Below are 12,256 nucleotides of genomic sequence, written 5' to 3' on the forward strand. Positions count from 1 at the left end.
TTAACTTGAACAAATAGCATGCATATAATTGACATAAAGCAAATCCAGTACTCTTCCATTGCAGAATGAGGAAGAATCCTAATTTCAGACTTTTGTTGCACGAATGAGTTTGATGGTTTTCAGGCCAGTAAAAATCAACGTGCAATTTCCATTGTCCAATTTCAACTCTTGCTCTCCTCTTATTTTGGTTATCAAATCATTTTATGTGCTAAGGCCGACTTTCTAGCAATTGATAATAACAAAAACAGAAATACAGATTCAACTGCTTCCAAGACTGGCAATGCTCTGCATTTCACTACTAATGGAGAATCAAGGCAAAATTTTAAAGAACCCCTTCTTCAGAAAGTATCAGGAACCTATAGACAAAATAGGAAAATCAAATTTTGATCCTGTCGTCTTGAGAGCTGTGAATAATTTAGTCCAGGCTTCACAATTGACTCCATTCTCCTTCAATACCATACATCCCTTTGATCTACCTCATACTTGAAGTTGGATCACAAACAGACACATTCTCTTAGAACCCCTATGAGACAACAAAACATGACCACCTTCAATATGATGTCTCTTCAAAATTCAAATGTCTCAGTTGCCAAATCAAATGCAAGTATATACATATACTGGGATCATCAATCTCAAAAGGATGCTAATATCCCCCAAGGATTAATCCAGAAAGTAAAATCATGGGCATCGAGACAGAAAATGGACTACTATTTTCAAAACAGCAGAAACATCTCACTATTTAAATCTACAATTTATACTGCGTATTATGCATATGAAATTACTACAATATTACAAATATTTTACAGCTAGGGAAGTTGGTTCTTAGAAGAATCTTTCAAAATCCTTTGAAAGCTTAGCACACTGCTGTAGTTTCCTTCTGCAAGTTTGGCAACCCAAAGACAACCATCCTTCGGTTAACACCAAGCTTTAATTACTAAGAAACCAGCAAAAACTCCTTCCCCTCTGCTGTAGTCTCCAAAATTTTATATGCTCGAAACTTAAGGGGAATAAATTCACACAATCCAGATTTCAAAGGAAAGAAAAACCAAAACTAGAAAGTGTGGAAAAATAGAAATTTAAACATCGTCATCCATACAAGAACAAGCATAGAAGCTGTTATCAAATGTCTGATAGCACACAGGCAAGGTACTTCTAAGTTAACGACACTTGCGTGGTTACAGCTCCAAGTAATCATAAGAAGATATCCAAACTTCAAAACTAAGATTGATACTGCCCACCATCTCTAGCACCAACGCATGATGGACTCTCAGATGTTCTGACACTCTTTAAGACTGGATGGTAATAATTCTTTTAATGTGAATATCAAATTTACTTTCTCAGTGAAAAAACAAATTTTTTGGAGTAAAAGGAAAAAATTCATTCTCAGAGCCAATAATTTAAGATTTAAGAAAAGTCACGTTTATTTTCCAAAATTAAAAAAGGAATGTCATTAATAACAGTAACAAGAGTATACATCCACACTACAAACTCCACATTTAAAATACATGCTTCATTGCGAGTACAGACAAAAGATATCCCCGCCTTGGCCAAAGGTCTAGCAATATTGTTAAGTTTCCCCCTGCATAGTATTTGCTTCTGAAGTAGGATAATTTCCATCATTTTTTGGCAGTCCAGCACAAGTGCTCCCATCAGGCCTTCCATCTCCACAGTTCCTGGTAGAAGCTGGTTCAATCTGTGAGCCTTAGAGTAAGATAATACAAGTACTTTTGGAATTTGATTTGCAATTACCATTTGAAGGCCTATTCATACTGCACAAATATCTGCTATTTCATGAGGATTTCAACCAATATTCATCTCAAAGGCAGCTACAAAATTTCCATTCAAACTTCATAGAATTCCGCTCACACATGCTTCCTATTTATGTCAGAAACCAGCTACCTCTAAAAGAGCCCAACCAGAAAAATTGGAAGGAAGCAAGTGATAGATGTTGTCAGATGAAGAGTTTGTCACTTATCTCGTCTTGGGCAAGATAAGGTAATGCAACTTTCATGACATCAATAATTAACTAAAATTAACTCATGAAAAAACTAACTGGAAGTTTGATTTTTGCCAGCAAGAATCAAGAATGTCAAACTAAAAATCTTAACATCAAAGAAAATCACGTAGTCAGTTCCACTTGAGTAGAAATACCGATTGAACAGAAAAGATTTTTTCATATGATATCTACCAAAGCTTACCACTATACAAAACAACAATCTAAAGCAAATATGGCACAGAGAGAATCAGCAAATCTTCATCCATGAAGAACAGCAGTCGCCAACAGGACAATGAAGGAGCAGAAAACATGCAAGCTTCTGTATATGAATTGAGCAACAGTACAAAGCAAAAACTTTTCAAAAGGCCAATCTCTTTTGACCACATTTAACGATTTTTTTCATCAAAGTCTTCCTCCTGCTGCAAGACCATTTTATCTCTTTCAACTGAGCTAGTTTTGATTCTAAATATTTTCAACTTCTTCATGACTGTCGCATATGGTGCACTCTAAGAAAGATGACTCAAATTATAGCTTTTGGAGAAAGACCAACAAATATTAAGCATCATTCTCTCAACTGGATCAGTAATCTCAAACCTACAAAATGGGCAAACTTGTAAACAAGTAAGATGTTAATTACATGAAATCCTGGTCATCATCAAAGCTCAAGTATCATCTAATAAACTGTGGTGAAAACTCGCAACTAAGAGAATTTGGTCAGTGGGTGTACTTGAAGCTTGAGTCTTAGTTCATAATCTGAAGTGACAAAACACAATTAAGCCAATTCCATTACCTAGTGTCCTAAGTATACACCAGCAACAAGAATCATCAAAGTTTCTGGACTGTACTAATGAAGTTTCAGAAACGAGGTGCCAGGGTGGTGAAAGCAGCATATTTGAGGTACATAAATAGATGAAGACATCTTATGACCATTTCTCAGACAGTTCCAGCAGTACTTTATAGATCTACAAAATTAACAAACCAAGATGGATCCCACATAATGTCACAAAGGAGCAACTTTTTCCCAGCTACTTTTTCTATTTGTGTAAGAAATTTCAATAATACATGTGATATTAAACAAACTGAAATCGAAGTAAGTTCATATTGTTTAGAATTCGTTAAGATTGTGAATGTCAAACCAAAAAAAATTAAACGGCATTTCCATGGACTAAAGCAATGGCCAGAAGGAAGCGTATATGCATTTAGATTCTGGAGACACAATGAAAACAATGAGTTCAAGTTCGCTTTGAAGAAAAAGGGCTCAAAGGAAAAGAAATAAACCACGCATAATGGCAAAAGTGGCAGTACAAGTAACCCTGAGGCCATTAATTAGTTATTTAAAACCCAAGCATTTCTGGAAGCCATGGGAGAGTAGGGGAACTGGCATACAAGAAAAGGGGACAGCAACAGGGAGGGTTCTTGCTGGCTCTGCCAGCTCTTTGTGTTGAGGCTCAGCTGTTCTGAAGAGTGAAGGTTTCAGAAGTGATATCTGGCTACTGGCTTGAGGAGGGAGGAAGTTGGATATTGGAGGAGGGTGGGGGAAGGCTGCAGCAGGCAGTATGGGTTGGCAGGAAGGATTGAAGAGAAAATTAGCTATTGAAAGGTAGTTGGCTATTTTTCAAATGGAATTATCTGAAAAATGAAATAAGCAGCAGGACGGTTCAATCATACGTTACTAGGAGGGATATTTCAAGAACTAGAGATGATGTTTTAAAGTAGAGAGATTAAATGCCAGAGATACTGACCATGATTAATACCCACAACTTGGAATATACAAGTATCCTGTAAATCATTCTATTGAATCCCCAAGAAAATCATCTCTTAGATTATTTATAATGTTGAAACAGATCCCTGTGAATTTCCATCCTAAAAAATTCAAAAGAGGTTATTTATAGCATGGCAAAAAAAAAATTGAAATTAATCCTCTATACTTTGTTTCCTCATTCATTAATGTTCAGGGCACAATAAACTATCTCTATTCTACACAAGAGCCATGAAAAGCAGAATAAGCAACAAATAGCTTGCATAATGCACAGGAAAAGAAAACATGTTACAACCTATAATTACTCTTACAATGATTACATAGGTCGTTCTTACCATACTCATCTTTGCTTGTCATGTACCCTTTCTTCATCAGCAAAAGGTGAAACCAGACTTTCAACATAGATATGTCCCTCAAGATAGACATCGTCCACATCTTCAATTCTGGGATATCTCATTGACTCATCTCCCAAATTGTACAATCCAAAGTCAGATGAAGATGTCAGCAAAATCTCACCTTTGGCACTGATACACAATGGTGCATGATATGGCCGCACGCTCGCTACCTTAATCCAAGACTCTACCACTCCATACTCCATCATCACCCATAAACCCACATTCTTCTTCCATATCGAGTACACATTCGGCTGGTCGCAATACAAAATGCTTACACATAAGCACTTCCCTAAAACACCGAGTGTCAAAACGGAAGCATCCTCCACACATCCAGGAAGCTGTACTTCTCCATATTCAAGTCGCACAAGATCAAGAGATACAACTCTCGCATCACAATCGCACACACAACTAGATACAGCCCAATGGAGTTTCCCACTCACAAATGCCCCAGTTTCCAACCAAGGAAGACAAGTGGGAAAATTATCAATCATCCTCCAAGAATCAGTCTTCAGACTATAAATCACAACCTCAATCTTCCTTTCAACACTGCTAATCGAACCTAGAACTACATTATAATCATTATTGGGCTCATTATACCCAAAACCATAAAAATTAAACGAACGGGAATTCCCAGTAAAGCCTGGATCAGACAGTTTTCTGGATTGTCTAGTACATGGGTTCCACAGGTACAAATCTTGTTCATCTAACAAAATGCAAATCAACCCATTACAAGAACCCACAACCGAAGTGGAATGTGGGGGATTTTCCCCAGGATAATCAATTCTAGCTGCAGGAGTTGCGGGATTTCTCAGTAAAGAGTAAACTGAGCATTGCTTCACATGCAAATGTGGGTTGATATACTTTGCAATGATGCTATGGTGGGTGAATTCATCATCATTATCCCATTTTTTGAAATGGGATTTTACGAATTCTTGGCTAGAGATTATAGAAAGCCATGATTTCGAAACACACCTGATTTTGGAGAGAGTTTTGGCGGAGAGTCTTGTGAAAATCTCGCAAAGGAGTTCATCCGGAAGAAGTGAAGGCCCAGTGGGTGGACGACCCCTTTGCCCGCCGTCCATTCGCCGGAGCTGGTTCCCGGAAACTGCTCAGGAGGGTTCGCCGGTGATGGGGAGGTTTTGGTTTTGCGATTTGGGGTTTTTGGCGCTGGAAATGTTCCCGAATAAGTTGAGTAGTGAAAAACTTGTTTGATTATTTATTTTTCTTGTTTTTTAGTTTTAATTTGTTAGAAGACTATTGAGAAATTTTTTGGAATAATTATTGTAGTATATTTTCAGCGAATTTATGGGACAAAAAGATAATAGAAAAATATATTTTATACTATTAATAAGTAAATTTTTTTAAAAATAATATTCAATTCAAAAACACCCTTACTGTAAAATTAATAAAATATAAACGGATAACAGTGGAAATAAAAAATATAGAGACAAGAAGATCATAAAGAGAATAATTCTTTCTTGCAACTATGTCACCGAAATTATGACTAGCAATATACACCAAAATTAATACAAATACATGAATTTAATAGTTTAAGTATATGAATTGAAAAGTTTTTAAAATAAACTAACAAACTACAAGAATTATATAAATGTACATATTTCAATTTATCTCCTTTGGAGGATGAATAGATATTCACATTTATTATTTCATTAGCTTTCATGGCAACTCTTTGCTCTTACTTACCATGTTTTATACCTATATTACGTTGTTATTTGGGGAGGGTAAAAAAAAAAAGGATACTGCAAAGTCATTTACTCCTCTACATGGAGTTTTCTCAAATTTCTTTGAGCTTTTTAGCTTTTGAAATTGTAAATGCATTCTTTGATATTAGTAGATTTTATTATTGTACTATTTTGTTATTGAGTTTATTTGATATTGGGACATAAAAGATTCACGATATTGGGACATAAAACCTTATCACAATTAGGAAACATAAAATCTTATCCGATAATTCTAATTTTAAAGGAATGCAAATTTGGCATATTTTAATTTTTATTTTCTTTAATTAATCTTATCTTTCTAAAAATCTAACACATGAAGTATATTTTAACGAGTATCAAATGAACACTCCCTTAAATGGACATGAATGATAAGATGTGGCAATATTTGACTTCTACTTTTCAACGGAAGAACACAACTCACACACACAACACCTAAAGTAACTCCACAGCAATAGTCAAAAGGTACCAACTTTTAACTACCACTGAGGACCCTAAATACTGAAGATGCAAACCACATCCTACCGATGTGGGAACTAGAGGGGTGGGGAAAGGGAACACACAGACGACTCTCCTGAATCTATCCTTACCAGTTTTTTTACCTCTCCTGAATCTCTGTTTCTTTTCAACGGAAGAACACAACTCACACACACAACACCTAAAGTAACTCCACAGCAATAGTCAAAAGGTACCAACTTTTAACTACCACTGAGGACCCTAAATACTGAAGATGCAAACCACATCCTACCGATGTGGGAACTAGAGGGGTGGGGAAAGGGAACACACAGACGACTCTCCTGAATCTAAGTGCACCAGAGTGCTGGGCAATCTCAATTATTGCTGTGCTGGGCAAGTTCAATTATTGCTAAAATATCTCTCTTATAATTGGCAATAACTAATTTTAGAAGTACATATAATTCTTGCAAATGTTAACAAATTAAGTATTGGTTGTGAAAATATTTCAATTTGGAATCTTTTGAAAAAATTTGCTGTAGCGAAGTTTTTAGATTATATTTTGGGATATTTTTAGAAAATATTTTGGGATATTTAAGAGTAGAAGAGTTTCTAGAATATATTTTGATATATTTTTTAAATTTTAAAAAAAATTAAACTAATTTTTAGATTACCTTTTAAAATATTTTTTAAAAATTTTTATTATATTTGAAAAACGAAAAACTAGTTTTTGAAAAACTCTAGATCCAAAGAGTAACTTGCGTAGAGAGTACTTCTAACTCTCTGTGTCATTGTTTAATAACACACACACAGTTATTCAATGACCTATTGGCTTTGAGGTAAACAACTCATCAGAAGCCAAAAATTTGTTGGGTATAATGACACATCAGTATAAATTTTTACCAACTACTACGAACAGTAAATTTTGCCTAGAATTTCTAATGAGACTTCAATATTAACTTTTACTGCTCTCTCGGTAGCACTTTGATAGTATTGGTTTTTTTTTTCACACAATTTCAGAACAATTAGTTAGCTTTATTGAAGAGTAAATCTAACTTTTTATTTTTCTAAAATTCCCTTACATTAATATTAGTAGTATAACTAATCATTATACCTTTACATTAATTGCAATAACAATATTGATGAAAAGTTGCATCATTCAATGCATGAATCAAAGTAATTAATGAATAAGGTAAATTATATTCAGTAATAACAAAGTATATTAAATAAAGGCATTTTAAAGAAGCTAAAAATTAATTATATTTTTTAATTAGAAAGTGAACTATAATTTGAGATAGATAAAAAAGGAAAACAAGACTATCAAAGTGAGATAAAGGAAATAACTAACTATTATGAACAGCAATTGTGAAGCTAAATATTACAATGTACGTGTTATTTAATTCGTACTTATAATACATGCACATGAAAGTATAGCACTATTGTAATGGAGGCAAGCCAAAATTTTATTTTAGTCCAACCTTAAATATTTGTGTTTGGACAAAACAAATTTTGAAATTTTTATAAAATTTCAAAAAATAATTGAAAAACAATAAAAGATACTTTTTAATTTTTAGAATAGTTTTTGTGATTTGATTTTTAAAAATATAAAAAGTAATTGAAAACAAATAAAAGATATTTTTGAGATACGTGTTTCCGAGGTTCCCAATCAAACATTGTGAAGACTCGATGGAGGTTTTTTTTTAAAAAAAAAATTCTATTCTATTACAAGGAGCGGTCTTGGGAAGGGGATGGTGATAGAAGGGGAAACGCCTTCTACTGTTGTTCCCCTGTGGTGTGCTTACTGCTCCTTGATGGAAATGATATTGATGGGGTTCGAACTCTAACTGATATCCCAATAAGAAACTTACAACTTGTTTGGAATGATGTTTTTCGTCGAAAAATTACGTCATTTTCTGTAATCACATTTCTCTATTACCTTTTTTCTTCACATACATCAAATCGCTACAGTAATTTTTCATGAAAAATCATGAAAAATGCAATCCAAACACAATCTTAAATTTTCTTGATAGCCGCTAGACCAAGGCCCAGTAACATAATAATAAAGTGGGGCTCAAGGCTCAAGAATGGTAAAGGAGTAACTTTTCTTTATCCTTTATTTACCCTTTATCAAACGTTGAAGTCAATTGATATAACCTCTTTGCCTGGTCTACTACTTACTGATCCAATTCCCTTGCGTGATACTGATACTACTTCATTGATACAACACAAAAAAGCTACTCCTGTTGTCTACTATTCTATTAAGTCTTATCCATCAGCATAATTTTCAGGATTTCGACCATTCTCGGGCTTTTTTCTTGTCATCGGCATAAGTACTTCCTTTTTTCAAGAAAATCTCTTTCCCTAGGAATCCAAGTTATGACATGATAAAAAATATTATAGTATAAATAATAGGTATTCGTATCCGTTTTACAATCTGCAACTAATCCTACTCAAATCGAGTCGGGACCCTTGCAGATGGAAACTGTGACTAATTCTATTCGAACCGAATCAGGCCACTTGTAGATGGTGTAGACACCAAATTTTTGGTGTAATTTCATTTTTAGTTTTTTATTTGTGATGTTCGTTTTTTAGTTTTAGTTTCTAGTTTTATTTTTATTTTTAAGTTTTTATCATAGAATTTCTTGGGAAAAAAAGGAAAAAGAAAAGCATTCAAAAAAATATGTTTAGTTATTTTTGATCTAAAGAAGGAAAAAAAGAAAAAGAAAGAAAAATGATGAAAAACGAAAAATGAAGAAAAGAAAAATTGATTAGCATTTCATTTTTTTTATCTCTTATTCCTAGTTTTTTATATGGTTGTCGTTACTTAATATTAATTTTGTTATTTTATTTTATTATTGTATTACTCTTCAAAAAAAAAAAAAAAAAAAAAAAGGAAAAATTTCATGCAAGCTGCGTTCGTCCGCAGCTTGCAAGTAAGGGCTCAGGAGCCCTTTGGCTGCAATTATAGAAGAGTGTGCTGGGGGGTTCTAGGGTTGAATGCCCCATATAAATAGAATGGAAAACTACAGCCGCAAAAGGGGAGGATACGGGGATAGAGCATGACGGCTGGAAGTATAGAAAGAAAACGGCCAACAGAGAAGAGAGGGTGGCGGCTGGGTCTTTCGGATAGGGAAAGGGCAGCTTTGAGGGAGTGGCTAGAAAAGAGGGAGGCGGTGAGGAGAACCAAAACCGAGGGAAATCTGTGAGAGAAATCTGGAGAGGGCTAGAAAACAGAAAGGCCGAAAGAGAGTGACGGAAAGAGAAAGGAAAACCAGGAGCGCCGAGAAGGGTTTTAGAGAAAAGGGAGCTTTGTGAGGCAGGGGAAAAGAAAGCCGAACAATCGCTACTCATAACCACCTCCCGCGAACCTCCCACCACCAGTCCGTATTTGTTGCTGCTGCTGTCCGTCGACCACCACCAGCACCACCACCACTCCAGATTCAAGATAGCTTCAGAAACCGAGAAGCATTGTAAGTTTTCTCCTTAAAATTCAGTTCCTGTCAAGCTTTTGAAGCATGTCTTCCGTGATTTTGCTTATGGCTACGTTTCTGTTGGGGTACTCATTCTCTTGGGCTGGGTTAAATAGCTTTAAGGGCTAGAGTTGCAGATCTGAAAGTTGGGAATGTTTGCTGTTTTGCTGGAAATTTTAGTCTATGCTGGAGTTTAATGTTCGCTGGAAATTCTTAGTTATGCTTAGCAAAGAACTTGCATACTTGCACCAAATAACCCAGCGCATGAAGAACAGCTGCTGTTTTGCTTTCCTGTTTGCTCACCTTACGTTGTCCATGCTAGTTCCATAAGCCACTAACCAGATGCGTGAACTGTCAAAACATTTCTGGTTTGATGTTTGAGATCGTAACTTTGCTGTTTGGCTGGAATTTAGCCATGTTTTACATCTGATGATGAACATCATAAGCATAGCTAATCATAGCTGGGAAATTGCAGCAGGCTTCCTCTAGTTTGCTGCATTGGTGTGGAAAAGAAAGTTCTTTAAGAATTTGTTTATTTCTTTCTGCATTTGCATTCGGTGGATGTAGAAGCTAGGGGGGTCGTTGCTAGTTCCATGTCTGCATGCTAGGTTCGTGCATTGTAAGTTTCACTTGTTTGGAGTCCAAAAATTACTTGAATCTGGATTGAATGCTTGCCGAAAACATTTTTTCGATTGCTTAAGGAAATTGCAGCAAGCTTCATTCATTGTTGCTGAAAATCCTTTTGTTTGCTGGAATGGTTTTGTACCAGATTTGCATAGAGATCATCTTTGTTTTGGCTCGTGCGCGCATGATAAGTTTGGTAGGAACTTGAAGTTGGGTTTGATTTGAGAGTCTTAGTTTTGTTTTTTTAAAAATCTGTCATGCAAAGTTGTAAAGGCTTCAAAGCCTAAGAAAATATTTGCAGAAGTCTTCTTCACGTGAGGTTGCATGGTTTTGCATGGAAAATAACTTCCAAAAATTGCACTCCAACCCTTTGGCTTCCATCTAATGCTGCTATGACCCAATTAATTGAATAATCCCCTCAATTTTGTCCTTGGTAGTTTTAATTCTACAACTTCATTGCTTGTTTTTTTAATTAATCACTATGCTCTGTTTCAATTTCACTCAAGTCATGACTTTAGGGGCTTTACGATTAAGTGAGCTTGTGATTGCCTATTTCCTTTAATTTTTCCCAAATAAATTGGTACCTTGACCTTTTCTTTGATTTTGGAGGATAAATAAACAATTTCATTCCATTAGGGCCCCGACTCAAGGGAGGTACACTCTATCCCTCATTTGCACTACATTTGACCTTACGTGCTCCTACGTGTTATGTGAATATGTATGTCTACTTCGCTTTCCTTGCCCTTCTTTAGTTCCTTGCATTTATTTCATTTACTTTACTTTTATTTAAGTTATTCATTATGGGGTATGTGTACACCTCTTGGCTTGTAATAGATAGGGCTTGGCGAGCAATTTGGTCCATTTCCCCTTCCCCTTTTGTTGCCTTTCTTTAATTCCTTTCATTTATTTCATTCACTTTTGCTTTTTATTTAAGTTATTCATTATGGGGTATGTGTACACCTCTTGGCTTGTAATAGATAGGGCTCGGAGAGCATCTGGTCCATTTCCCCTTCCCCTTGGTTGCTTGTTTTTGTTGCTACATGTTTAAGTGCTTTATTAGGCTCTTGCATCTAGTCGAGCATGCTAAGTGTTATGTGCTACGTGTTTATAAGTGATTTGCATGTCTACTCGCTTTTTTATAGTGTGGATGAATGGAATGGATGAATGTACGTCACCACACTAGTCCAACGCTAGTTGTGGCTCATTATTTCATTAGGACTTCATAGAAAGGGCTAGTCCAACACTAAACCCAATAGGATTTTTCCTTTGTTTTTCATTAGTACATTATTTGCCTGTTCACTACATATCATGCATTTTTCCTTAGTTTTATCATCTGGCATGCTCCTCGAACCTCTTTTCCCCTCATTTTAGGATTTTTACATCTCATACTAGTTATAGGGTTCATTTGCTTGAAAGTCCCCTTAAATATGGGATATAGACGAGTGTGGCTTTTTCTAAGCCTTAGCACGCTTGTATCCTCTCTATAAAAGGGTAAATTGAGTCACGACTTAGGTCTCCCCGTACCCAATATGCATGAATTCCCTAGGCTCATGCATTCTCAATCCACTCTATCATCACACTTTCACTTTTGTCTCATTTGCACACATGCACCTTTTTATCACTTTCACTTGCACACGAACACTTTTTTCACTTGCACACGAACACTCTTTTATCTTCACTCGCACACGAGTACTTTCATCTTCATTTGCACACCGACACTTTCGCACTTTTCTTTAAATTGCATACATGCATTTTTGCCCACTTGCACTTGGAGTATATCAAAGACATTTGCACACCTCCACTTATATCGTATTTTTTAT

General features: G+C 35.5%; 1 protein-coding gene across 5 annotated transcripts; it reads right to left on the reverse strand.

The window, feature by feature from the left end:
• Positions 1-263: 263 nt before the first annotated feature.
• Positions 264-5,373, reverse strand: LOC113722648 (F-box/kelch-repeat protein At3g23880-like). 5 transcript variants are annotated; one of them, XM_072048313.1, is made up of 2 exons: positions 5,123-5,373; positions 264-4,853 (listed from the first exon to the last, which is right to left on the reverse strand). In XM_072048313.1, the coding sequence occupies exons 1-2, from the start codon at positions 5,178-5,180 to the stop codon at positions 4,096-4,098; spliced, it is 816 nt and encodes a 271-aa protein (XP_071904414.1). In that variant the 5' UTR covers positions 5,181-5,373; the 3' UTR covers positions 264-4,095. The 5 variants fall into 5 exon arrangements, with proteins under 5 accessions (XP_071904414.1, XP_027101719.2, XP_027101722.2 ...); XM_027245918.2 differs by having other exon boundaries at positions 264-1,683; positions 4,091-5,372; XM_027245921.2 differs by having other exon boundaries at positions 264-1,693; positions 4,091-5,372.
• Positions 5,374-12,256: the final 6,883 nt, after the last annotated feature.

The sequence above is a fragment of the Coffea arabica genome, chromosome 5e (assembly GCF_036785885.1).
Source record: "Coffea arabica cultivar ET-39 chromosome 5e, Coffea Arabica ET-39 HiFi, whole genome shotgun sequence".
In the NCBI taxonomy this organism is placed as follows: Eukaryota; Viridiplantae; Streptophyta; class Magnoliopsida; order Gentianales; family Rubiaceae; genus Coffea; species Coffea arabica.

Bases quoted from the DNA above. Each gene is read 5' to 3' on its own strand.
- LOC113722648 (XM_027245918.2), bottom strand. From the start codon at position 5,232: ATGGACGGCGGGCAAAGGGGTCGTCCACCCACTGGGCCTTCACTTCTT.